The sequence below is a fragment of the Lepidochelys olivacea genome (assembly GCF_965140295.1).
Source record: "Lepidochelys olivacea isolate rLepOli2 genome assembly, chromosome: 9".
Taxonomy (NCBI): Eukaryota; Metazoa; Chordata; order Testudines; family Cheloniidae; genus Lepidochelys; species Lepidochelys olivacea.
Window position 1 is genome coordinate 73,992,662 of NC_140419.1, and position 27,679 is coordinate 74,020,340.

General features: G+C 38.1%; 1 protein-coding gene across 1 annotated transcript in view; it reads left to right on the top strand.

Annotated features, from left to right (window-relative positions):
* Positions 1–27,679, top strand: part of CHM (CHM Rab escort protein) — a 144,815-nt gene that overhangs the window by 98,145 nt on the left and 18,991 nt on the right. The window contains exons 9-12 of the mRNA XM_084638216.1: positions 4,833–4,910; positions 17,093–17,197; positions 19,692–19,755; positions 22,429–22,525. Coding sequence (XP_084494342.1) covers positions 4,833–4,910; positions 17,093–17,197; positions 19,692–19,755; positions 22,429–22,525 — 344 coding nt within the window. The remainder of the gene's footprint in view (positions 1–4,832; positions 4,911–17,092; positions 17,198–19,691; positions 19,756–22,428; positions 22,526–27,679) is intronic.

The following is a 27,679-nucleotide window of genomic DNA, read 5'->3' on the forward strand; positions in this document are numbered from 1 at the left end:
CCAAGGTCATCCCATAGGCCACTGGCAGAGGTGGGTATCCTGAGTCCCAGTCCTATGCATTAGCTTCTAAGCCATGAAAGGAAATTAGACCTCCATGTATTTCTTTAGGTTGAAAGCAGTTGAATTTGTTTCAAACCCTTAAAAGACTCTTCAACTGTACGTAAAGAAAATACCTTTTTTAAAGGAGGTGAAAGCAGGTTTCAGAATAGGAAGTCATTGCCAAAATGCTAATCCCCTTCGTAGATGCTTTAGACCTGGAGGCAATATTTGGCTAATAGATATGTGTATCCTTATCTTCCATTCAAATCCTCGGGTGGATACCAGACCACACAACCACCACGTTTCCTTTATTGAACAGAGAATCACTTTAACTAATGTCTTCCACAAATCCCTTATACAAGGTATGCCTTATTAATGTTTTGCCTCTATACCACATTCCCCATATAATATGTCTGTCTTCAGTCTGTCCCATTCTCCAGAAAGGGAACTATTACTGTAGGATTGTTAGAATATACAGTGTAACAATGAATTCATTAAACTTAACATAGAACAGAAAAGTGGTGTGGACAATATGAAGTGGAAGGTATTAGGAGTTGGTGACTTTTTTTTTTTTAACAGAAGAAGCTGATGAAACTCGGCATAACCTTAACTATAGTGCTATGACTATAGTGTTTTACTGAAATACTGTTTATAAAAATTGTACCACACAATGTGAATTAAGGAATCTGAACTAACTTGACTTCTTTAAAAAATATTTCTATAACTTGAAAACTTTAGATGAAAGATTTTTTTGATCCAAGTGTGCAGGTAACTTCACCTGAAGTCGGAGACCAAGCAGCACAAAAGGGTAATGCAGTAGAAGGTCATGAGAACATATGAATAAGGGAATAATATAAACTTTCTTTACTTATGTAATATAGTTTTTCCTCTACTGCCTTACTTACATGTGTACTTAGAACCTGTGGTCATGTAATTTTGCCTGTATTGTAATTTATACTTTCAAAATGGCAGAGTTAAGGCTGGAAACACAACCTTAATCTTCTTGCCTGTCTCTTTGATTGCTGTATTTTGCAAATTTAGCTTTGTTACTTTTTTTAGCATTGTTTCCTATGTGCTTATAGAAAACCCCTCAAGTTTAAGACTGCTTTTCCAGATGTTTTCTTTTCTATTTCTTGGTCAAGAATTGTATGCTTGTGTGTGTCAGGGGCCATTATGCTAGAAATTTGGAGGCAACAGGGGGGCTTGGTGAAGCTGGACTGATGCCAAATTCAGAGGAAAAAGAGAACTCCTAACTCTTGACCTTTGGGGTTGGGTATACCAATTTCCTGCCTCCCACCTCCCATTTAATTTTGTTTCTAATACTGCCAGGACCAGCTATCAAAAGAGAGGAAGACAGATGAGTTCTACCATGTTGCTGTGATGACCTTTCATAGTCTGAAGTTGCCGATGCAATACAAACAACATAATTGGTACAAAGTCCAGATGTCTGGTCCCCTTGCCCTAACTCCAATCAATGCCATAATTCTTAACCCAATATACAGCAAACAACCCATACACATTGTGTGACAAATTGGTATCATATGCAATCAGTAACCCAAGAAGAAGAAAAAATTGTGATTGTGGACAATGAATCTGCAGAAGGCCGCTTCTGTCTGCTCCTGTTCATATATAGGCAAGCAGCTTGTCAGACACAGTCCCAGCATCCACCCAGGGGTGTAAGTCCACCCCCAGACTCAACCCATAATTTGGCTTGTCCGGGAAGGGCCAACCCTCTTTTATATATGCAGGCAGTTCTGTCTCAACTGATGTTTCTTCAGTTGTTGCCCCCAAACAAAGCAGATTACTGTAATTGAGTCTGGCTGAAGGTGACAAAGGTAAGGTTGTTGAGGCTTGTATCAGAAAGGAAACATCTCAGCTTTCCTGACAGGAGCAGGTGAGGGTGGAAAGCTCTTTGCCATTGCTTTCTGGAAATATAGAAGAAGAGGTAGAGGACCTAATAAATCCCAAATTTTAATTTTTAAGTCAAAAAGGTTGGGCAGACTGCTTTAATCAAGGGAAAGATGTTGTTTCTGTTTCTAATATCTATTCCCCTATGCTACCAATGTTTTCTTGGTCTTTTCTGGATTGAGCCTCAGATTATTATATATCATCCAAGAATTGGTTGAAGGCTGGACACTGGGAAAACCCACTGACTATGCCATTCTGACACTCCCACCCACCCACCCCTGAGTGTCATCAAAGTATCAGTTGCACTGCAATGCAAATGTCTGATCTTTCTTAGAGGTTTTTGTACCCGCTGAATAATATAACAGAAGAAAGCCTATGTGACATAAGAGTAATTGTCCAGTATTACTTTGAGTTCTCTTTGAGAGAAAAGGATTGAGCTACATAAGCATAATGTAGCTTTTCCTGCTGTGGTTTCCAGGCATGTCAAAAGAACCTTGCAGTCAGTGATATCAAAATTTGCTGATCTTTTTAAAAAAAAAAAAATCAGATGATTCATGACTTACTGAAGGTAAATATTGATCGGTTTGTTCACACTAGCAAACCAAATCTTTAAACCAAATTAAGAGATCAAGGAATTCTACTTCTTTCTTAACTGAAGATTAAAAACAAGAGAATAATCATCCTGCCTAATAGGTATCAGTCTCACATAAAGCTTCTTGATCGTGGCCCTAACAGTCTTCTTAAGAAATGCTGGATATCCCAAGAAGGATGTGAGTCCAAATAGCCGGTTGTAATTTAGAGCTCTGAATGCTTCCAGAGTCTGAGTGAGCAAAACTGCCTGAAACACAAGAAGAGGAAGAAGCCTCAGTCCTGTCTCCTCTTCCCCACCATCTGCTCTGTATGCACATCTTTTGCCATGCAGGTCAATAATTCAGTTGCAGATGGGGCTCATTTCTCTCTCAAAGATCAAAAGGTCATTATTTTTAATTCCTCTGTGACACAGATCAAGACCCTGGAACACTTCGTCCTAAAATATGAATATTTTGCAACCTTACTGTGAAGCAAATACCAAATATATACCAAATGTTTATTCACTATGAGCAAAAGTGATAACTAAAACCTTTCTTTATTTTGGAACCTTAATTCATAGGTAACATCAAACTGTCTTCAAAGAAATCTCCATCACGCACATACTGATACTGTAAGATCACAAATTGCTCTGAAGTTTTTACAGAGCATTGCTTTAAGATAGGCTTATTCTGGGACCTTCACATTTTAAGAAACTTTTTAGAAATGTACTGGAATTGTTTGAGTTTCTCTCTAAGCTGTGACTTCTCATGGTTTTAGAGTGGACTAGTAATATTGGTTTAATATTTTTGATTTTGGTGGTTTAATTTTCTTAACTTGCTTTTATTGGTAGCATTTTTTTTAAAGGAAAACCTCTTTTTTGGGACTCTGCATTGTTTGGAACTCTGTAGTATTTAATCATTGATCCCCATGGCCACTTGAAAAGGTCCGTTTGTCTTTTGGGGAAAATTCTTGCCATGATCATTTATGCCACCTTTTGTAGTTATGTGTTAGGCAAGGTCTGGCAGGGTCTTGGAAGGAAAGTGTCAAAAAGGTCTGTGGTGGGAAGTGTTAATTCAGTTGGAGGCACTCTTTTGTCTTAGTAAACACCAAATTGTGCCATTGTGTGGCTGGATAAAATGCAAAACTAAAGTTTACATAATTTTCTGTTTTCCTCATAATGTGCCATTTGTTCCTACTAACAGTTAAACATAAGTTCTGTTCTATGTTAGTATCATTGTGCCTTCCCACAGAGATCTAATGTGTTTTACATTGAATGTAATAAAGTTAAGAGAAAAATTTACCATATTATGAGTCAGATAGCTGACATAAATGTAAGATAAATACGGCTATCATATAATGAGCAATATGCGTTAACTTTCTTTTAATTAAAAAAGATGTAATCCTCTTTATTGGCCTTTGTAATTTATATGGTTAATATATTGAATACAATTCAGATTAAACATAATTAACCACAAGAGTGTGAGCATTTTGTTGTTGTTGTTGTTGCTCTGTAAGAAAGTACATGACAGTTGGTATATCTTTGCAGTAAAGAAGGGACTCTTTGGTCATGTATAATAGAGAAATAGGCATTTTTTCTTTTAAATAACAATAGCAGAGAGCCTGCTGAGTGCCGCAGAATTGTAAAGAGCCTTATTAAGCTCTTGGTAATGCTTAGAAGAAACATTTTTCTCCCCAGGACTTTCTCAGCTTCAAATACTTTATTGTAGCTTTCATTTCCAAGTCCTCTAGAGAGAACCTCAAGAATAGCAGGTGCTCTGATCCAAGATAGGAAGGTTCATGTTTGTCAAAAGAATATCTGGATTTGGATACTGGTTTCTGGGGGGAATCTTTTAAATTAAATTTTCTGTCTTTTTTTATAATAGTCTTTTGATACTCATTTTTAAGTGTTCAGCCGCAACAAAAGATATGGCTTATATTCTAAAACAAGGCTTTTGCAGCAGAGCTTGAAACATGGTCTGACTTTTGACCACGTTGTAAGAGGTGCTTAGCACCCTTCACTTCTAGATCAAGCCCTTTGACTGTGCTAGCATGTGTGCGCACACTGCTCTCTGATCTAATGTGTCTGTGCACTAGTAATAATTCAGTTGCATGGTTCTGAATACAGTTTTGAAAGTATGTGATCTGGCTCATGTGGTACAGAGAGATCTCCCTGATTCTGGGGTTCAAACTTCTGTTTCTCAGGATGTTAAATTCTGGTATATTGCTGAACTTAATTCACTTTCCCTTATCACGATATAGAAGTTGTTTACAATCAGTCACAATTAATCTTTTATTTTTTTCTAATATGTTTCTAGGATGTGTGCCGTATTTGGTGGAATCTATTGTCTTCGCCATTCAGTACAGTGCCTTGTAGTGGACAAAGAATCTGGACGGTAAGGGTAATACTGTACAAGTAACCCTTATACATAAAACACAGTTAAAAAATGCTGAAGTCGATTTTTAAAAAATTATTCTTCAAAGATCCCCCTTGGTATTAAGAACACATCAACCTTGATTAAAAGTAATTTGTGTATAGGTCCTCCAGAACAAGGAAAGTGGGTCTAGAATATAGAAACTAAATTAATTTCCCTGTGATATTACTACAGCTCCTGATCACCCAAGCTTGGAAGACAAATCATTTCAGCTGCCGGGGGGCTGGTGATGAGTGATGTTAGTTTTCCTTGTGGCCTTACCTACTCTAATTGATTTTCATCAGATGACAACAAAGCCCTCTGTTATTGCATTTTTAAAAATGGAGCTCACCTAAAGACTCATCAGATTAATCTTTGCTGATAATGCATGTCACTCCAAGAGAAAAGACTTTAATGAGTTTTTAGGTAGATTGTTGTCATAAACTATGCTGCCCTCTTATCCTAGTATAAATTCTTTTACAGCAGTATCAGGCCTGCAGGCAGGTTTAAAGTTGAGTGAAGAAAAATCGTCCCACATTTCCCCCCCCCCCCCCCCCGTGACATTAGTTGCACCTCTGTGAATTTTTATAGTTACCACTATGTGTCTTTTTTTCAAGGATTTAAAAGTCAAAATATGCCACAAACTGAAACTTAATGATCTAAATCTTGTTCTGAGAGTGAACTTAATTTTAAAACAAAACAAAAAAAAAGTTAGAATATTTTTTCTAAGTTGGATATTTTTAAGTTATTGGAATGGAAACAAAAACTAGTGTAAGTTACTGCTTTAGAGTTGCTGTGCAGCATTCAACAGCTGTTGACTTCTAACCCAGAGGTGCGGTAACTTAGTGGTGGTTGAAGTGATTCCAGTAAATGGTTTGTAAAATGTTTTGATTTCTTTTCAGATGAAAGAAGCTGTACATGGAAATTCTTGTTTTTTTGTGTTTTGGGGTTTTTATTCTTTGGAATTCTTGTTTTGTTTTGTTTCCAGGTGCTTTGTGTGAGCTTTTATAACTGTGTTTTTAAACTGTTGTTCTGTTTCTGTTGACAAATATTTCAGAGTCTGTAAGGAGGATATTGAAAATCAGTTCTTGTTTATGTTAGAAAATGTTGATGGGTTTGTGCAATAATATTTTAATAAGGATAATTGTTTAGTATTGAAATTGACACAACTCACTTACCTGCATGGTTCTCACAGCGAAACTGAATCTTACCATATTGTGCTTAGATATGCACGTAACACCAATTCTTTGTGGACCACTGAAATTCTAGGAACATACAGAATTGCCAGTTTCAGTGCTAACTACTCCACAGTTGATTCAGTAGTACTATTTGCTTAACACAGCAGTTCCCAGACTTCAGTCCATGGACCACTAGTAATCCACAGAGGGCTAACTGGTCCAGTGGTGCTGATTCTCCTCCTTGCTACCAGATGCTTCTGCCTGCTTCCAGGAACTTTCAAGCCTTGTGTGCATGTAGAAGCAGCTGGAAATGAGGAGGAGAAGCTGACAGAGCTATTGCTAAACAAGAGAATGAAGAGGAAACAAAAATCAGTTTTGGGGAGCAAAGCCTCCGGGGGGCTATGACTCTGTCACCAAAAGGAGAGCAGTGTTCAGGGGAGACAAAGAACAGCTGACTGGGCAACATGTGATAACAAATGTAATATGTGGTTTCAAGTAGGAGGGGAGACATTTCCTGCTCCACTCCTCTGTTCAGATGTGGTCCATTCTATGGAAAACTTTCTTCTTTAACCCATTTATTTGAGCTCAGGTCACCTAGTAATTTTTTTCCCGGTTTTCTGATTTTTGCCCCCTCATTTCCTATCCAATTGACCTCTCATCTTTTATATATTCTCCTCATCTCTCTCTTGTCTTTTTACACAATGCAGTTTGTTCTTTCCAGTATGGCTCAAATGCTATGTATTATCAGAATTTATCCACCATTGGTGCCATCTTTGCCTCTGTTATGGCCACGACATTCCTCTAAGTTATTTGTCTTGCCAATTATTTCTGCTGTTGCACCTTTCCTGTTCTCTGTATTATTTTTTTTTTCATGGAAAGAGAATCCATGCAGCATCACACTGCTAAGCATTGCAAACTCTTCTTAGAAACGTGACTCTTAAAGTTACCACTCTTTGTCCGTTGGGTGTGTCCTAAATAACGTGCATAAATAATCTATTCACTTCATCAGAGTTCCAGTGAATCTTCATACTTCCTATATGTGCTTGGATTAGCCCATTTGCATAATTAACTAGCCGACTCATGCCATTTTAGGGCATCTGCTCCTATTTTCACTGACTGTCTTACCAGACTCCTTTTTCCTGAAATAGTTCACCTTTGAACAGTTATCTAATTAGTGTGTTATCTGAACCTTTATATGAAAATATTGCATAAAGTCCAGCTTCCAAAATTCTGCTACCTGCATCTTCCGTGGTTTGGGCCATCATGAACACATTAAGCCCGTGTTCCAGTCCCTTTTCTGGCTACCAGGCTGCTTCCAATGCCAGTTTTAAGGTCTTCATCCTAATTTTCAAAGCCATCAGTTGACCAAGTCCAGGATATATTAAAAATAAAACCTAAATTTCAATCTATGAATGACTGAGACAGTGTAAAAGACGGGGACAAAGCTTTCTCGGTTGGCAGAATACAGCTATGGAACAAACTTCCAGGGACAGTTAGGTGAATCCAGAACCTGACCATCTAAAGGAAATGGTGCAAAGCCTTTCTTTGTGACAGAGCCATTGTGCTATAACAAGAATGCCGCTCTCAAAGCTAGGACCTCTTTCTGAATCTCCCTCAAGAAATTTCCCTTTTCCTTGTTAAACTTTCACATTTGGCATTTTTGTTCTTTTGATTTGAGTTACACGTGTCTTCCACTTTGAGCTACCTATCACTGCTATTAGTAGTTCAGTTTAGGGCTTCAGTATCACTGAATATAAACATACAGTGTGTATTGTACCAGCATTTCTCGTCTACTATCATTCCAAGCATGCCCAGATAGTTCACGGGTATTTTCATTTTCAAATAATTGCCTTTGGATCACATCTGTACTAGCATACAAACACCTTTGTATTCATCCAAATGAGTATAGTCTAACACTTGAGGCACACATCCAGAAGTGCTTCACCTTCAACATGTGAACCAAAGCAACTGTCTACATGTTAATTTGTATATCACATAAGAAACAGTCTCTTAATTTTCAGCCAGGTCTTAGTTCCTGTAGCTCCTGAATTTTTTTCTTCACTGTTTTTGGTGTCAGGGCACAGGGAATATCCTCCACTGAGTCATAGCTGCAAATAGACAGCCACTAATCAATATACTCCATATTGTCTATGTAAATTCCCATGCCAGCATTATTTCCTCTTCATTTTTGTTTGTTCCCTATCTAAATAGTACAACTACAAATCCAGTCCAAGAGTCACTTACATATTTTCCCCTCTTTTTGTCTTCTGTAGGCACACTATCCAAACCCTTCTTCCTCTAATGCTGTGGCATCCAACTAATTAGGTGCAGAGAGCCAAAGTCTATTTAATTTTGATCTGAGGGCTAGTTTTATAAATTTGGACTACGGATCTCCTACTGATGCACTAAGGAAGCTAGTACAGAGATCAAGGGTGTAATATGTCCTTTATGTAGGAACTAAACTTTTAGATGATATATTTCAGAGTAACAGCCGTGTTAGTCTGTATTCGCAAAAAGAAAAGGAGTACTTGGGGCACCTTAGAGACTAACCAATTTATTTGAGCATAAGCTTTCGTGAGCTACAGCTCACTTCATCAGATGCATATCGTTTCCACGATATGCATCTGATGAAGTGAGCTGTAGCTCACATCAGATGCATATCGTTTCCACGATATGCATCTGATGAAGTGAGCTGTAGCTCACGAAAGCTTATGCTCAAATAAATTGGTTAGTCTCTAAGGTGCCACAAGTACTCCTTTTCTTTTTTAGATGATATAATAATCTTTTCAGTAACTTCTTGTCACATTTAGTATTGCTCAGTGAGAAAACATTCTTCCTTTAGAAACACCACTGTTTTGGTCCTTTCTTTTCTTCCTTCCTTTGTGCCTCCTCTTTTCTTCACTGTGCTTTTCCTTCTGTGCAGAAGCTCTACTTCCCATTTTTCCATGGCTTCATTTTCACCTCTTTCCTGTTCTAGTCACTTAAATGATCTGCTGTGGAATAGTTAATGTCGATATTGATGTTTCATCACTGGGCTTTCTGTCAGTGTTCCAGTGTTGGTAATAGGGGGCAGAAGAGTTTACACCTTTCATCCATAGTTTCATGCTACATGCAGGCTCAGGAAGACAGTGTATTGGTTACATATGCTTTATCCACATCCCTGAGTAGTAGAAATTTATTCAGATTGTACAGAACTTAAACTATCATTTGATAAATATTATATTTCCCATAGGGCTCATAAATACACCAGAGAGGCTAGATCCAACCAGCAGGGTGCATATTTGACCTCTCTGTTATGATTCTTCTACAATTTAGGGAAGACACCGTTTTTTTTTTTTAAATGAATTTTTAAAGCTCATTGACATCATAGCTTTGTTTTCCAGCTATTTTCTGTTAATGTACTCTGTGGCTTATTCTAATATAGTCAGGCACTAGATTTGTGTGGCAGATTTTGTAATGGCCACAAGCTGATCAAGAGAAGTTGTATACCTCCCCTACAAATTAGTGCAAGTTCACCAGCAAAGTGGCCACTCAAAGAACAAGGAATAAAATGGACTTGTCCTTGAAGTTTAATAAAGTGATTTTATTTGCTGGTTGGCTATCATCTGACATGGCCAACAGCTCAAAGTTTGTAATAAAAGTTTGTCCTGTTTGTCACAGTGGTTTAAGGATACACACAAGGAGCTTCTCTATCACTAAAACAAGTTCTCAGGCCACTACCCACCTTCTCTGAAGCACATCTAACATCTTACCAGAGCAGGACAGATAAGGATCAATACTCCCTTCCACAGTACCCAATGAAATTCCATCTTCACTAGATTATTGTCCATATCTTATATATCAATATATATCATACCATCATATCAATAATAGAATGGCTTTCTTGAATGTAATTGTTAAATATAGCCCTTTACATGTAGTTTGTCGTGTATGAACCATTATAATAATATGCAAAGAAGAGGTTATAGAAAGCTGGAATCTTTTAGATGTAGTTGTTCCAAGACTTGAATAATGCAACTAAAAGGTTTTTCACTGTAGCTATGTATCTTTGTTTGAACAGGTGTTGTATAAATAAATCTGCTTCAATTAAACATAAACAAAGAAAGGAAGGAAAGAAGCTGAAAAGGTTACATAAACAAGCAACCTAATGTAAATCACCAATTTTAAAAAAGGTTTAATTTAGTAAAAAGTTACCATGTTGCTATATACTGTAAACTTGACAACTCTGGTGTTGTGTGTTAGCAACTGAAAGAGGATCATGCTTTTTGCCCTAAGGGAAATGCAAATTGAATTTCATTACTATTATCCTTTTATTGTCTTTTTTGCTTTTAATTCCTGTATGCTTAGTAGAGATTGCTCATTTAGCTTAATTTGATAAGATTTAAGGTATTTTAATTTATATCAAGTATGGTTACATTAAAAATAATCGCTAACACTTTACGTTGAGCCTACTTTAAATGTGTTTCTACTAAAATAATTCTGGCCCCAAAATCTGAAAAGATGTGACAAATGTAAATTTATATTTCTATAATAAAAAGATATAGCAAACACATAGTAATTTACATATTTTTCCTGAAATATTGCATAGTGGCTTTGTCAGTGCTGGTAAGTCCATTTCAAGGATGTCGTCCTTAGTCCATTAGTTTGGATAATGAGCCCTATAAAGTACATTTATAACTCATGGCACTGCAAGGAGATGGATTCTAATTTTCATCCTTTTATCTAGACACATTGAAAGAAGGTCAATGGAGGGTTCTGTATGATTCATTGTCCCAACACATATCAGATGACAGAGACCTGATAATGTCAGTGCACAAGTGTTTTCCTTATTTGGTAGCAGCACTGGAAAGAAATCTTCTCATGATCATTCTTTGAAGTGAAGTGGAAACTGATATTAAAAGAAGCACTATCTTTTTTTTCTGTTTAAAACCTTATCAGACCTATGACTTGATAACTATTCCTGAGCAAAGGAGAGAAAACAACACTTAACAGGAAAATAAAAAGCCTATATAGTTGCTTTTGCTGGCTTTGAGTGATGCAACATGATATTTAATCAACCTTTCCCCCTCCAGAACATTTAGGGGGAATGGGGGGAACTTGTTTCATAAACAATACAAAAGGTTATAGGTAGATATGCACTGTGCCAGCTTGACTTGCTTGTTTGTTAGCCATATTTAAATGAGTGCTTTAGAGTGAAATTAGTTCAGCTCACATTTAAAAAAATTAAAGTAACAAGTGAAATTCACTTTGAGCAGAAGGATTTACATTATATGTATATGGTATTTCATGTTTAAACTTGATAAGAAAAATATTAAACATTTATTTTAAATAATATTTAATTTTAATATTTTTAAATTAAATGGACTATGATGTGCACTGAAGCTGTTGAATGTAGACAGAGTTAGAATGTTAGATGGGTGGTATGCAAATCGTACATTGTCCATTATGAAATTAATATTGTTAGATTTTACAACTCTTTTATACCCTTGTCACTATTAAGTTCTTGCTACCATTCCGACTAAGTCATGAGTCTGTTCTGTCTGTGTTTTTCTTCTTTCTCTCATTTCAAGCACCGACTTTCCATAGAAAGTTGGGGAGAAATCCTGGTCTCACGGAAGACAGTGCCAAGACTATCATCTATTTAAATAGGGCCAGGATTTCATCTTTTGTGGGATTTTTAGGTTTGTTTACTGTATGAAAGCTGACTAATGTTATAGAAAATGTTGTTTATGCTTAATTTATAATCAGATATTTTATCGGTAGATGAGTAATACATTCTGGAGTGCGCTCCATTGAGGCAGCTGAGTTGTCACTTATTTGGGTAGCCGATTCAAAAAGGCTTCACTCTGCTGAGTGGGAGATGTTTTGCACATCAGCCAAAAAGTTCAGTGAAATAGTGTTTAATGTTTTTATACAGAAAACGATCTGACATTATAAAGAGCCTTAAAAATCCTTTTGAGAATCCAGGGTTAAACCTTAAAGATCTTTTGACATTTAAAAAAAAAAAAGCCCCAACGGAAGAAACTGTAGAATGCGTATCCTACTTGAAGTTGAGCTAATAACAGCAATCATTAAGAATGGTATCCTCTGAAATTGTGGTCTTGTCCAGTACGTTCAGCTTCTCAGCTTTGAGAAAATATAAACAAACATGGCTTCAAAGCATGTCAGCTGGTCAGTAGTGGCAAGTTTTAATTATTGCCCTTAGGAAACATGTTTAATTTGTTTCTAACAATGTTTTAATCTTTAGTTGCTAAGTGTAACTATTTTGTTTTTATTCTTCAAGTGATGGTACTTATGTGTATTCCACACTTGGATATGCATGAGCTTAAGTTCAGAATTTTTTTTTGCAGGCAGTGTCCGTTGACCCACACATGCACCATAGCTTTCTTTGTGCTCTGAACCAAGGGCATCAAGGGTGATGCAGGAGAACACCTCTCCAGTTCCTTCTTACTGCTGCATGGTCTGAGTTAGAATCTTTGGTACCCTCAGCTCCTTTCTATTGCATCATTTCTGTAAATATATTGTATATAGTTTGTTTTCCTGGTTTTATAGTATAGTGCAGGGGTGGGCAAACTACGGCCCAAAGGCCCCATCCGAGCCTCCAGGCATTTTAATCTGGCCTTCGAGTTCCTGCTGGGAAGCAGTGTCTGGGGCTTGCCCCACTCCGCACGGCTCCTAGAAGCAGCGGCATGATCCCCCTCTGGCTCCTATGTGTAGGGGCAGCCAGGGGGCTCCACACACTGCCCCCGCCCCAAGCGCTGCGCCGCAGCTCGCATTGGCTGGGAACCATAGCCAATGGGAGTTGCAGGGGCAGCGCTGCAGAAAGGGCAGCACACAGAGACACCTGGCCGCACCTCCGCATAGGAGCCGGAAGGGGGACATGCTGCTGTTTCTGGGAGCTGCTTGAGGTAAGCACCACCCGGACACTCTCTTGTGCCCCAACCCCCTGACCCAGCCCTGATCCCCCTCCCGCCCTCTGAACCCCTTATCTCCACCCCCCCTCCAGAGCCCGTACCCCCAGCCAGAGCGTTCCTGCACCCCAACCCCCAATTTCATGAGCATTCATGGCCCTCCATACAATTTCTATACCCAGATGTGGCCTCAGGCCAGAAAGTTTGCCCACCCCTGGTATAATGTGATCTTCAGTCATCCTGTCACAATTAGATTTTTTCAAGGGACTTCTTGGATCCTTTCCACCATTGATTAAATTCACACCTTAGTGGGATCTTAATTTCATGCCGTTGTTTCTCACCAGCCCTCCCTTTGAGCTACTGGTCATGTGTTCTGTGGCCCATCTGTCTAGGAAGGTGACCTTTCTAATCACTATAACATCATCCATAAGTGTCAGTGAGCTTGGGGTGCTCATGGCAGACCTTTCATATACCTACTTTTTTATAAGGAAAAGGCCTGATTTTGCTCCCACCCCAGATTAATCCCTAAAGTAGTGTCTGAGTTTTATGAGTCAAACCAACTTACTAGAATTTTTTCCTAAACCGCATGCCTCAGATGAAGAGAGGAGCCTGCATTCTCTGGATGTCCAAAGGGCTTTTGCCTTTTATCTACAAAGAACAAGAGGCATTAGAAAGATACCTAAACCACGTGTTTCCATAGCAGAGAGATCAAAGGGTCAAGTTTCAAAATAGATTTCTGGTTGGATTATCCTTTACTAGCTAGATCACATTCCCCCTCAAGGGGCATGAGGGCTGTCAAGGTTCCTCTCCCACTCTGAACTCTAGGGTACAGATGTGGGGACCTGCATGAAAAACCTCCTAAGCTTATCTTTACCAGCTTAGGTCAAAACTTCCCCAAGGTAACAAATATTACCCCCGTTATCCTTGGAATGGCCGCTACCACCACCAAACTAATACTGGTTACTGGGGAAGAGCTGTTTGGACGCGTCCTTCCCCCCAAAATACTTCACAAAACCTTGCACCCCACTTCCTGGACAAGGTTTGGTAAAAAGCCTCACCAATTTGCATAGGTGACCACAGACCCAGACCCTTGGATCTTAAGAACAATGAACAATCCTCCCAACACTTGCACCCCCCCTTTCCTGGGAAATGTTGGATAAAAAGCCTCACCAATTTGCATAGGTGACCACAAACCCAAACCCTTGGATCTGAGAACAATGAAAAAGCATTCAGTGTTTTACAAGAAGACTTTTAATAAAAAATAGAAGTAAATAGAAATAAAGAAATCCCCCCTGTAAAATCAGGATGGTATATATCTTACAGGGTAATTAGATTAAAAAAACATAGAGAACCCCTCTAGGCAAAACCTTAAGTTACAAAAAAGATACACAGACAGAAATAGTTATTCTATTCAGCACAATTCTTTTCTCAGCCATTTAAAGAAATCATAATCTAACACATACCTAGCTAGATTACTTACTAAAAGTTCTAAGACTCCATTCCTGTTCTGTCCCCGGCCAAGACGACTACAGACAGACACACAAACCCTTTGTTTCTCTCCCTCCTCCCAGCTTTTGAAAGTATCTTGTCTCCTCATTGGTCATTTTGGTCAGGTGCCAGCGAGGTTACCTTTAGCTTCTTAACCCTTTACAGGTGAGAGGAGCTTCCCCTGGCCAGGAGGGATTTCAAAGGGGTTTACCCTTCCCTTTATATTTATGACAAGGGCTCATTCCAGAAGAGCACAAACAGGCTGTGCTGCTTCTCTGAGAGACATACCCTTAGTAGAGGTAAGTAGAGCAGCTACCTGGAGATCCTTGCATATCTTCACAAGACATTATGCTTGGGTCCAGTTGTCTACTGCGTATACAGCTGTGGGGACTGCATTACTGCAGTCAGCTGTCGCTTCCGCTTTCTCGCACTCACCATCAGTTTGACCACTGTTTTTTAGTCTCCCCCACGTGGAATATACATAGGGACCATCACTCGAAGAAGAAATGGAGGTTACTTACTTCTAAACAGAGGTTCTTCAATACGTGGTCCCTATCTGTATGCCTCCACCCACCCTCCATCCCCTCTGCCATGGATTGTTTGGACTCGCAGTAAGAGTGGGAACTGAAGAGGCAGTGGCCTGCACCAGCCTGTATGCGCTCAGTTTGGAACATGAGGAGAGCTGTGGTGCATTTGCAGTGCATGTGTACCCATGTGTGGAACACGGATAGCGACGACACATCTCAAAAACCCTCCAGTTATGGGTACATAAGCGCCAGATCCTTTTTCTCTGCTTATATAATATCTCAATAAAATAGCTAAACTTCAGTGCATATTCCCCACCATTTTAGCTTTCTGCGCTAGTATTCTTGTTACATATTTTGGGTTTTGGACTCCATCATCAGCCTTGATAAATAAAGAAACATGACTTTGTTGCATTATACTTTACAAATAGATATGAAGGATTATTATAGCCTCAGATATTGCCAGACAATAGTACCAACAATTTTTTTATATAGATAGCAGCTTTTTTTACTTAGTAAATGAGTGAAGAATAACACCAATGACATTTCCTAGAAAATAACTAGTATGGAAGTATTTTGCAAAAAGGTAGTTAGAGCATATTTCGTAGAGGCTGAATCTGTGTTGTGCCTTCCAAGAGATCCCAGGTCTTAGTTGTAAATTATTATTTAATTTTTCATTATTTTTATATTATAGTGGCATCTACACGCCACAGTCAAGATCAAAACTTATAGTGCTAGGCTATGAACATGTTCATAGTAAGGGACAGTCTGAATTGTCATACCGCTTAATTCTTTCCATCTTTTTCTGGGTGGCAGGCACTTCGCACTTCGGGTGCTGTGCAGAGTAGATACACTGCAAGCTCCTGTAGCATAGCTATAAATAGCAGTGTAAATGACAAGGCAGTGCTTAGATGATTAAAGGCATGCCAAACCTTAGGGTGTATACCTTACGTGCCCCAGCAGTGCCTCTCACGTCTATACTGCTATTTTTAGCAGCGTAGTATCCTGCTGCTTCCCCCCACAAGAACCTTTCACTGCTGCATGTACACACCACAGTGTAGACCCAGCCTGCTTGTTACTGCAGCGTTTAGCTCCACGTATCCTGGTGCTGTTTACCTTGAGCGGCTCTGGGGTGGCAGCAGTGCGCAGCGGGGCTCAGGCAGGCTCCCTGCATGCCTGCCCGCCCACCTACCCACCCTGGCCCCACGCCGCTCCCAGAAGCGGCCGGCACCATGTCCCTGAGGCCACAGGGACGTGGTGCCGGCTGCTTCCGGGAGTGGCGCAGGGCCCGCGGTGCCACAGGAGTGGCAATCCTGCAGGCCGGATCCAAAGCCCTGACGGGCTGGATCCGGCCCACGGGTCGTAGTTTGCCCACCCCTTTCTTAGAACAACACAATCAATACAACTAAAGAGTTAAATCACAAATGCTTGGTAGAATCATAGACAGTAGGGCCAGAAAAGATCACTTGGATCACTCAGTTTATCTTATAACCCCACATTTCTCAAGACTACTCCCTTACAACAGTCAAAATAACTTTCTTTCTAACTTGTCATTAAAGCTTTATTATTACAGTAACCTTGTCTTTGCTTTGATAAAGGGTACCAATGGAAAACATACCGTGGTGATACAGATTTGGACTCGCGGTAGGAGTAGGAACTGGAAGTTCCTTATAGGAAATCATTCTAAGTTTCACTTTTTCAGTTGTCACTATCTGCAGTTGTCATGAAGAGGGTTAGCAATGTGGATGTAATACATGATTTTTGTTTGTGAAATCATTATCTAATGCTCTAATACTATTTTCGGTATAATTTAGAACAAAGAATTGCATGCACTACAGAACATGTTTTCTCTTTTCTTGGAAGGTCTTGTTATAAATTATCAGATTTGTGTTAAGGAGTCATTTCTAGCTATTTGTAGGTAAAATACATAGCATTTATTACTAATTGTTGGAAACTCAGTTGAATTCCTCAAATAATGTTCAACTTCATGAGCCTAACGAATTACTTATAAAAATTATATTATGAAATTAATCTCTTCCTATTGTGTCATGCTTCTTTTACAGATGTAAAGCACTCATCGATCATTTTGGGCAAAGAATAAGTGCTAACTATTTTGTGGTGGAAGACAGTTACCTTTCAGAGAAAACATGCACAAATGTGTGCTACAGGTAATTAGTGAGCAAGAAGCATAGTAAGTGCTATTTTTTAAAACCTCCAATATATAAAATACATTGCAAATGAAACTTCACAACTTGACGCAGAGGTCAGCCTCATGGTAATATAGCCTAATCCTGTGTTGTTTTTTTTCTCTTATGTGTACATATTATAGAGGACACTATGCACCCTATATTTAGCTCCCCTCGTATTTTCATTATACATTTTTTTTTTCTGAAGGGTTTTTATTGAAGAACTCTTAACATTTCTGTTCATGCAGCAGGAATTTAGTATTTGTTAGGGGGATATTAATTGGTTTAGAGAGGTGCCTGTTGTTCAGATTTGGATGAGTGTTGAACATCATCACTTTTTTCCATGTTGCTGATCAGAGTTCATTACTGGCTTCTTGTCAGACCTCCGCTAACCCCCCCCCCCCCCAAAAAAAAAAAAAGTTCTCTTAGCCTTGCACGTATACTGCCTTTGTGTATTCAGTCCGTTCCAGATGGGGTACAGGCAAAATGTATCAGGTACAATATCGAATTATTGACACCAATCAGTAGGGGAATTAAGACTTGAGTTCATGATCTCCTGCTTCCCAGCCCAGTGCACCATTCTTTAGGCTGGAGTCTTTGCTAGAATATTTTGCACATATAAATTGCTATAAAAATGCTAAGTACGAGACTTGATTAAAAAAATTCTGTTGTACAGGAAATACCAATATTTTGACATTTGTTTTCATCTCAGGTTTGTTTGAGGTTTGTTTGTTTGTTTGAGTTTTGTCTCTATGTCCAGCTGAGCTGTCATGATGTTTCATGGGAATTGTAGTTCCAGGTCTCTGATGCCCCCATTCTCCTTTGTGGGTCTTGTTCCCTGGCCAAACTATATCTCACAATATGTGCTGTTGTCTCTCCTTGTGGTCAAGCTGCCATCATGCTTCACTTTTTGTTTCAATTTTCCCAATGGAAAATTCTGTCAAAAAACTGTATTTCCCTGGGCAAAATTACAATGTAGACTGAACCCTGTTTTCTGGAGGGGAGATATTTGACAGTTTTTGACCAGCCCTGCTAAGAACTCTGGAAAATCAGGCCATATGTATCTCAAATTGGGCACATAATTTTTGACATACCCCAAATTAGTGGAGATTTTTTGCAAATTCTGGCTTTAATTTCCCTATGGATCAGTTTTCCATTTGTGAAACCTCTCCCAATCTCATACAGGTGTGAAGATATGTGCGTTAGGCTCACATATTACAGTACTTAGTACTATAGGAAAGGAGATGAGAAAAATAATTGTCCTTTGTTTCATGCAGCATTTGGATGGTGTACAGTAAATAAGGAATGGGGGCATGCTTTGAGTCTGACAATAAATATTAAATACCTCATTCCCTGAGCACCATCTATCCTGTGCAGTGATGTCTATCTCTGTATTTGTGTACAGACACGTGTTTGTTCATAGCGGGAAAACTTGCTTTTCAAATTGAAAAAGTGATTGACAACATAGCTTGAGGCAGTAGTGCCCACCTGGGGTCACTCTTCCAATCCAAACACCAATAGTTTTCTCTACAAACTTAAAAACGTCAGTGTTTGTTGTTACTTCCTTTTTTAGGTTTTTTTTTGCCCTAAATACGTTGTAGATGCAGTTGCTGTTTTTCCTTTTGAGATTTTTCTTGTTTAGCTCGCATCTTCATATGATGCTGGCAGCCAGTAGGAGAACTGTAGCCTTGCTGGTAATGATTGTTGCATCGTTTCCCTCCCTCCCCCCCAAAAAAAATTCTGTCACAACATTGTTTCGTGGAACCTTTTGGTGCTCCTGGTGTAGTGTTTAAAAGTAACATTATTCTTGTACCATTTTTGCTTTAAGTACCATGGCTTTTGTTGCTGACCAGCCTGACCAAGTAGCACAAGAGCCAGGAAGCTTGACCCAGATGCTGCAGAAAGGGCAATAAATTGAAATGTCTCAAATATACAGTTTTTAGGCATTGAATATGATTCATCGAGGCCATGTGATTCTTGATGAGTTGCATGTTTCTAAAATTAAAAATGTTTTATTACTCGATCATTTCATTTTTCCCACTGAATGGATATGAAATGTGTCAGTAATATAGGTGCTTGTGCATAAAAATATAAAATTGCCTCAAAATGCTATTTATTTTGTAACCAGAATGTTATAGAATCTCTGAAATGTAGAGTTCTATATTATTATTCTGGTTACAAAACATTTTTATTCATTTAATAGAAGCTGAAGCCCTGGTCTTGCAGCCTTTTACTCACATTAGTGCTTTTATTTTGGTAATGACTATAATGCATTAATTGAGGTTGTAGAAGTGGGCCTACTTCGTAACATGAAATATGTAATTAATGATGTGTAATCATGATAGCTTATATTTAAGTAACAAAAATAATTTGCCACAGTGGTAATATTATAACTAAATTATTTTCAGAAGGCCAGAATCCAAATAGCTATGTTTTCTCTTTTGTGAAGTACCATAATTGCTTTATTTAATTGCAGGCAGATCTCCAGAGCAGTGCTCATTACAGATCAATCCGTACTAAAGACAGATTCAGACCAGCAGGTATATATCAATTCTGAATTTATAATCTCTTTAAAGAGTTGTATATGATCAAATTAAACTTCTGTGAAGAATTAATTTGTATTTTTGCTTCTATTTGAATCTAGCTTTCCAGTTAATTGGTTCTATTGATATTGTCTTAATCCCATTTTTCCTCCTTAAAGTAGCAAATTAAATGTAAAATCGGTTAAAATTGAAAACTACGAGCTAGCAATGGGACTGGCATATTTCTGTGTTTGTTGCTAGTCACACTCTGACACCTTTTGTTAGTAGTCTGAGAGAGACTAAGAATTGAATCAGAATTGAGACTAAACAGCAAGCTTATCCCTACGAGAGGTTCCTCTAGGCCAGGAGTGGTGTTTATTTGTGGAGCTGTTTGAGGAAGTTTGCATAGTCCTTGGCACTGTTAATCTGGTGCCTTTCATGATCTGTTCACTCAGGGTATATTTACACTGCAGTTAAGTACTCGCAGATAGCCTTTGCCTGCTGACTTGGACTTGCAGGGCTCAGGCTGCAGGGCTGTTTGATTGCAGTGCAGACATTTGAGCTTGGGCTGTAGTCCAAGATCTAGGACCCTCCCACCTCGCAGGGTCCTAGAGCCTGAACGTCTACACTGCACTTGAATAGCTCCTCAGCCTGAGCCCTGTGAGCCAGAGTCAGCCATAGGTTTTTAATTGCGGTGTAGACATACCCTTAATGTTTAAGGGAAAAAAAATTTTAAATAGCATAATATATTTAGTTTAAATCCGATGCTGTATACTAGTGCTTCTCTGCCCATAAAGCGCAACTTGCAGCCCATAGAGTGCAACTTGGTCACCTGGGATGCTCACTGAATCAAATCCCAAGGGTTGAAGCAAAATTGGTAGAACCATGTAGCTAGGACCCAATGGAAGGCAGAAAGGAGTGATTTTCTCCCTCCTCCATCCTGCTGCTCCTCTGTTCCCAAATCTAATCACAGTGCAGCCTTTAGCTCACCTGTACTGTGGTCAGCTCTGGGGAAGGTGAAGCACAATTCTAGAAGCTGTGGAGCCAGCTTCACAGTCTCTTGCAGCAGCCCTGCCCAGAGTTAAGTGTTACATAAGTGGAATATAGGAAAGAAGAGAAGCATCCACAACAGCCAGTTATCACTTCCAATCACAGGAACATAGGTATTAGACCCAGGTCCACAGAGTCCAGTATCTTATTTGTGACAGCAGCCAGCACCAAATCCTGCATAGGAAAGTGAAAGAGAACCTGCAGTAGACAGATGTGGGATAATCTGTCCCTCAGGGAAGTCTCATTCTAATCCATAATAATGACTGGCCATGAAGCATGAAGGTTTCTTTATATCCCTTCCAAAACTTTTAAATGTTGACTATTATAACTCTAATATTTTTATTAGAACAATAGAGGACTGTATATTTATATGGATAAGTACTTTGTGGAATTTACTGCCAATCTGTCTACTGTGTGGTTAAAACATTTCCTTTATCCTCCAATTAAGTTAAATGTCCACATGTTCTTCTGTTATGAGAAGGGGAGAATAAAAGTTTCTATCATTTTTCTCTACATCATTCATTTTGTGTGCATGTTATTTTATAGACTCCCAGTTCTTCCAACTCCTCTCAAAACGAAAACAGCTGCCTACATAGAATCGAGACTCCACTAGACAATTGACTTCCCCACTTATTTCCATCCTCATGAACCAATGGCAGTTTCCAAATTCAAAGGGTTGTGTTTATGTCAGTTGTGGCAAGAAAATACTTAGGTTAGTTGGATTCCATGTGGGAAAAGGTTAAGAACCATTTTTCTAAAAATGGCTACAGTGTAGATTTTTTTATTATTGTACATCTTCTCCTGCAGACCTTACTAGCAAAAGTAGTCTTTGGCACGATACATGTGAGTAAGGTTAAGGTTGATCTCATAGATTTCTTTCTGAAAGGAGCTTTAAGAGTACACCAGAAAATAAAACTAAATGAAAGTTGTATTAAGTGTCGCCAATTACTTTTTACCTTAACTGGGAATTGCCTTGATTTTGTGGGATGTCTGATCCTTCATGTTACTCTACTTTAACAGACTTGTTTATGAATTTTTAAAGCAGTGCATAAAAGGAAATAAATCTGTCCTGTACAGTGTGTATGGGAGTTGACAACAGCTTCTCTGGAGCTTTCTAAGCCTATTGCATAAATACATATTTATGGGGTTGATAGATTGCATACTTATTTACCCACTAGTCTGTAACAGCTCTTTCTGTAACCATATAAATACTCCAGTATGAACTTCTTAAAACTTATTTGTGGGACTTGGATCAAGCTATCTTATTTTAGAAAATACGGTTATTTTGAAAGTTGGTAGTCAATAACAGCATCAGGTTTGAATAAGAATTTGCAAGTGTATATTTAATGTTAAAATATGTAATATATATTCAAGATTGTATGTTGTGTATATATTAAAGAAATAGTTATATATGATAATATCAATATTAGGTGTTTTTTTGTTTTTTTTTACTTTTTTGGGTGCTTGAAGATTTTTGTTCCCACTTTGATACCTTGTGGCAGTAGGCATTTTTATATAGGTAGTCAATAGTCTGTTAACAGTGTGACAAGTTTCACCATTATAATGTAGAATAATGAAATAAAGATCAAATTGCTGCTTTGGATAATTTGATATTCAGAATTTTCTATTCCTTTCTGTTAGATTTCCATTTTGACAGTGCCACCAGTGGAACGAGGGCAGCCAGCAGTTCGAATCATTGAGTTGTGTTCTTCAACCATGACGTGCATGAGAAACACCTGTAAGTACAGAATAGTTGTAGTTTGACTGCTTTTTCTTTTGCTTCCATCAGTTATGAAAACAAATTGTTAAAATGTTTGAATCATTCTTCTGTTGTACAATTATCAGATTCCTGCTTGAGCAAAATAATCTAGAATATCTCACTGCTGTCAATAGGAAAGAGAAATAATTCCACTCACCCGTATCTTATTCCAGTACCTTGTACCTAGTATTTCATGGGCTTTTGTGGGCTGCTTTTAGTTATCTAAAAAGATATATTTGAAAAACTCAGGTACCAGAATTGTTTATGTAAACTCTTGCTATAATGCTCCTTATTTCCAGAAGAGTCCCTGGGGAGAGCAGAGCAGGCAGGTATAGTTCTCACATCCAGTTGCAGTTAGGACCACATATTGTTTTATCCCATTTAACTAACAAAATGTAGTGTAGTACATTATAGTGTATTTTCTGCTACAGAAAATACTCAAGACCAAATCTTGTCTTCTGACTCATATAATTACTATCACTAAGTTTGATGTCACTGATGGTGTGTGAATAAGGCAAGCAGGATTTTGCCTCGACGGTTTAATTATAAAATAGTGCTTGCCTATTTCTTTAACACAGTTAGTGAAAATATTCTACTTTTATGTACTAGGAGATTTTAAAAGTAAATTACAATATTTAAAATGTTGCATGACTACTTCATGATATAAAGATGTTCCCAAAATCCCCCTTTTCCTAACTTTTCTTTTTCTCTCTCAGAAATATCAGGTCCTGAATGGAGATGGCTGAAAAAAGGGAATCCCCTTCTAAGGAAAAATTTTGCTTTTTTTTAAAATTGTCCCATATTGGGATGAAATGCCAAAAATGTGAATTTTTTTCATGGAAGGGAATTAAAAAAAAAAAATCCATTTCAGAAGCATCAAAATGGAATTTTGCGGCTTGCCGGTTGCCCACTGAGAAGGCTGTCATCAAATTACTTGTTAAATTGTGAGAGCCTTCCAGCCTGACTGCCAGAGGAGCAGAGCTCCCTGGTATTTAGCTTGCCCCCGCAGCTTCAGGAGACAGAGCCCAGGTGCTCTGCCTCTCTGTCCCCGGAGCTGTGTGAGGCAGAGAGTACTGGCAGAAAGTAAAACTGAAAAAAGCTTTTTCAGAATGGCAGCCAGGAAGGCATCACTTTGATTTTTACTGAGGGAAAATCAAACTTGTGGATAAAACCTGAAATTTTTTTAAGGAAAATTTCAGTTTTGCAAAAAGGGCATCCTTAATAGGGTAATCGTTCCGATGCAAACTGTTCAACAAGCTCTAGTCCTGACTTTTGTTTTGTAACCAGCCTTTACTAGGCCAGTGTTCTGGGGTAATGCATCTGCAATTCCTGCTCCCCAAGTGGCACAACAGCCAGCTAGCACTGCTGTAAATGTGGCCAGGTTTGGCCAAAGATGGGACATGGTCAGGGTGTGTTGATTCAGCTTTTGCCACTGATGCAGCTCGGGAGCTCCTTTTGCAACTTAGTTGTCCTCCACTAATGGGCACCCACCACCACCAAGGAATGGTGTAATGTAAATACCATTGCATACTCCAGCACTTGGTAATTTATTGAGGGTACAGCTGCTGTCACCGATTCAGTGAAAGTCACTAATTAGCTCTCTGACCTACTGTGCTCCCAATTGGAGTTGGGAGAGCCGCATTTCAATTTCAGCCTGAAGCTATGATGTAACTTTCAAGGTGCTAAATTATTGCCAAAGTCCTCTGTCAAATGAGAAAGTCAGAACCTGATATTTCTGAGTTAACAAATAAGATGAGAAAAAATGAGGAAAAATTTTGGGGGCATCTTTCCATTGTAAAGGGGGCAGTTGAACTATAAAAACAATACAAGTTTATCTTTAGTAGAATAATGGATCTGTTTGTTTGCCACTTTAGACTTACACACTGTTATTAAAACTCAATAACAAATAGTTAGGTTTAGTCTCCAGAGATGTGTGTGCATTACAATTAAAACTTGGAAGAAAATTTTTAAGAATTAAGCACCCTGGACCCTTGATTTTAAATCTGAAACTGCTTCCGGTAGCCTCTTCTGACTCATCTAAGCAATCCTCCAGCAAAATAGGAAGACCAGACATGAAATTCAGTGCTTCTTCATACATCATAAAGATGCAAGGAATGGCACAAGTGTAACTTTTTTTCCCTTTTAGATTACCTTTAAGCCTAACAACATAAATCCCATCCTATACTGCAATATGTTGTACTCTACACAGGATTACAAATATTTCATTTCATAAGCACAGCTTTTCAGCATAAGTAGCAAATATACTTAGGAGGAGGGATTTTATTCACAGAATATTTTGGAAACAATCTTTGTTGTTTTTTAAATATGTGGTCCTGTTGATCTCCATCTGTTTCCTTTATTCCTTTGTATACTGTGCAATTAATATAATTCTATTCGATTTATTTTCATATATACAATTAATCCAGCATAACAAACTTCCTTCTGTCAGTCAATAAAGCACTAATCATCTGAATCTCATCTGTCACCTCTTTTTGGAGTTTGTTCTTGAAAGGACAAATTGCTATGGCAAAAATATTGTGTCCAGCACATAGTTTTTCTCTTAGTAGCTAAAGATTGCAGCTCCAATATTAGATAATAGGATTTTTCATCATAATAACATTATAAAGGAAATGAGATTTTTATCAGAATTTTATTGCTATATTAAATATTTCTGCATTAGCCTTTAATTTTTTTATATATGTGTGTGAGTTAAATGACTAGAAGGGGCCTTCCAGTGTTTCCATTAAAATTTCCTATTTACAAGGGTTTATATCTGAACTGTTAACATTTGATGTGGTCTGAAAAAGTGAACAAATTGTTCCTATTGAATCTCTCAGTAATCCATTGGTCTTTTATAGATTCTGTTGTAAGGGTTTACCAGTTTGAGACCCTTCAAGGAGATAAGTAGAATGATACTGAATAATAACCAGCTCATGCACTGTAACCTACATCTGAACTCAGGTCTTCAGAAGGGAAAGGATGGTGAGCTTATCCGCTGAGCCACCTAGTCCCTTAAAACTGTTTACAGTATAGAATAAATAAAATTCATTTTAAAATCATGTTATGTATTTATACAACAGAATACTTTAGGTCAGTTGTGTTGCTAATGCTCATTCATTTAAATGATAGATTTTTTGCCTTGGTTTCTTCAATATATTATGAAACACAACAGGAAGTCAAACCTAGAAACCATTTAATGTTCAGAGTGGGGTATAAACCCACATGCAAGCAATATTCTAAATTGAGCTAAAATCTAGCACAAGAGCATGATGGAATCTTAAACCATTTCCTCCATCTCTCCCCTCCATATTACTTCCACTTCACACAGGATTTCTTTAGCTTTTCCTCAGAATGTACTTGTTTTGATGGATTTAAATTGCACACTTTGATACTTTACTTATTTTGTTCTTATACTCAATTAGTGATAAACTGGTAATTTTTTTTATCAGAGTGTTGAAATAACGTGGTGGCATTTGGGTAGAGCTAAATTCTAGTAGCAGAGCACATTTCATAAATCTCTTATTTTATTTTTACATCATTATCTGTAAATGGGTTTTAACCTGACTGATTTCTCCCTCAAACAATTACTTAAGATAAGTATACAAATATATCTAGTCTTTGATCATAGTGCATAAATGACAGGCACATAATCGGTATTGCCAGCTGAGTGGAACCAAACTCCTTCACTTGCCCTAAAAATTGAGACTGTAATGATGAAATCATGAACTAAACTCATCGTTCTTCCTACTAGAAGAATTACTTGAAGACAAATGTTGGCAACCACTGTAACTAATGCAGTTATACCTGAGTAAATCAAACATAATCAAAATGTATACTGATGAGACTTTATGACTCATAACCATAACCTCAAAGGTAATAAAAATGATTTTATAGAAAGTAAATGATGTGAACTTCAGTGATTTATAGCTGGGGTTTTTTTTTAGAAAAATTAATTGTATTACAACATTTGAGATAGTAAAACATTTTAGTTAAAGTTGCAAGATGACTTTCATTGTCACCACATGTTTTAATTTACTTTGTGATATAGTGTCTTTTGGGGCTGAAAGATTCCATTCTTGGTTGAGCCAAAGGATACATTATTTTTTTATATTCAAGAAAATGTTGGGTTTTTTGGTTTTTGTTACCCAAGAAAAGATGTACTTTTTTTTTTAAAACTCTCATTGACTTCGGTGGGGCTATGAGTTCACTGAAAATGTTTTTGATACACTTGTAAATGAAATAACTTAAGTTTAATGCTGTCCTGGACTGCAGCCTTAAAAAAAAAAAAAGTGCCATGAGTGTTTTTTAAAAAACTGTTTAAAATTACAAAGCTGTATACAGATGTCTTAAAATAAGGTTTGTGTATGTGCAGTAGCATTTTTATTCAATTTTAAGTAATTGCCTTTCGCACTGTTTGATCAAAATTGTATGTAATGTATAGTGACATGAGAATGGTAAGTCGAAAACCTATTCGGTTTGAGTTGAAAATCTGTGGAGATGCTCACAGCACAGTTGTGCATCTCCACAGTGCTGCAACTAGCATTTTCCTTTCCACCTGCTCCCTATCCTACCTTGAGAAAAATTGTCCTGTCCTCTGATGAAACTGGGAGGGCAAAAGGGCCAGAAAATACTGTGTGGTTGAGAGTTCGAGGTAACTATCCACTTGGGTAGGAAGAATTGGAGATAGTGAACAGAGTGCATATCCTCTCCATCCATTGCTGCAAAAGTCTTGTACCACTAAAAGGCTTCCAGTCATAACAACACTGCTTCTTTGAGAACTGTGTGATCCATGAGTTGCCCTGTAACTGCTTACCAGTGGAGGGGTCCGGTCCAGCAGGAGCTAATGCTTGCTTCAAGATCTTTAATACTGAACAGAGATCTGTGGAGTCCAATAGGGACAATATAGTACAATGCCTGGCTCCATCCAAAAAGAAGACCCTGGGGAGCAGAGCAAGAGACCACATAGCTGCCCCATGGGAGATCAGTGAAAAAATCCAGCCCTTTTTTCATAAACAAATATCCAGCAACCAAGAAAATTAAATGCTAAACCTATATTCATACAGTAAGGTTGCAAATTTGATCATACGCAGGAAGTGTATAGTTTTGTGTTCAGTAGCAAGATTGACTCGCCCA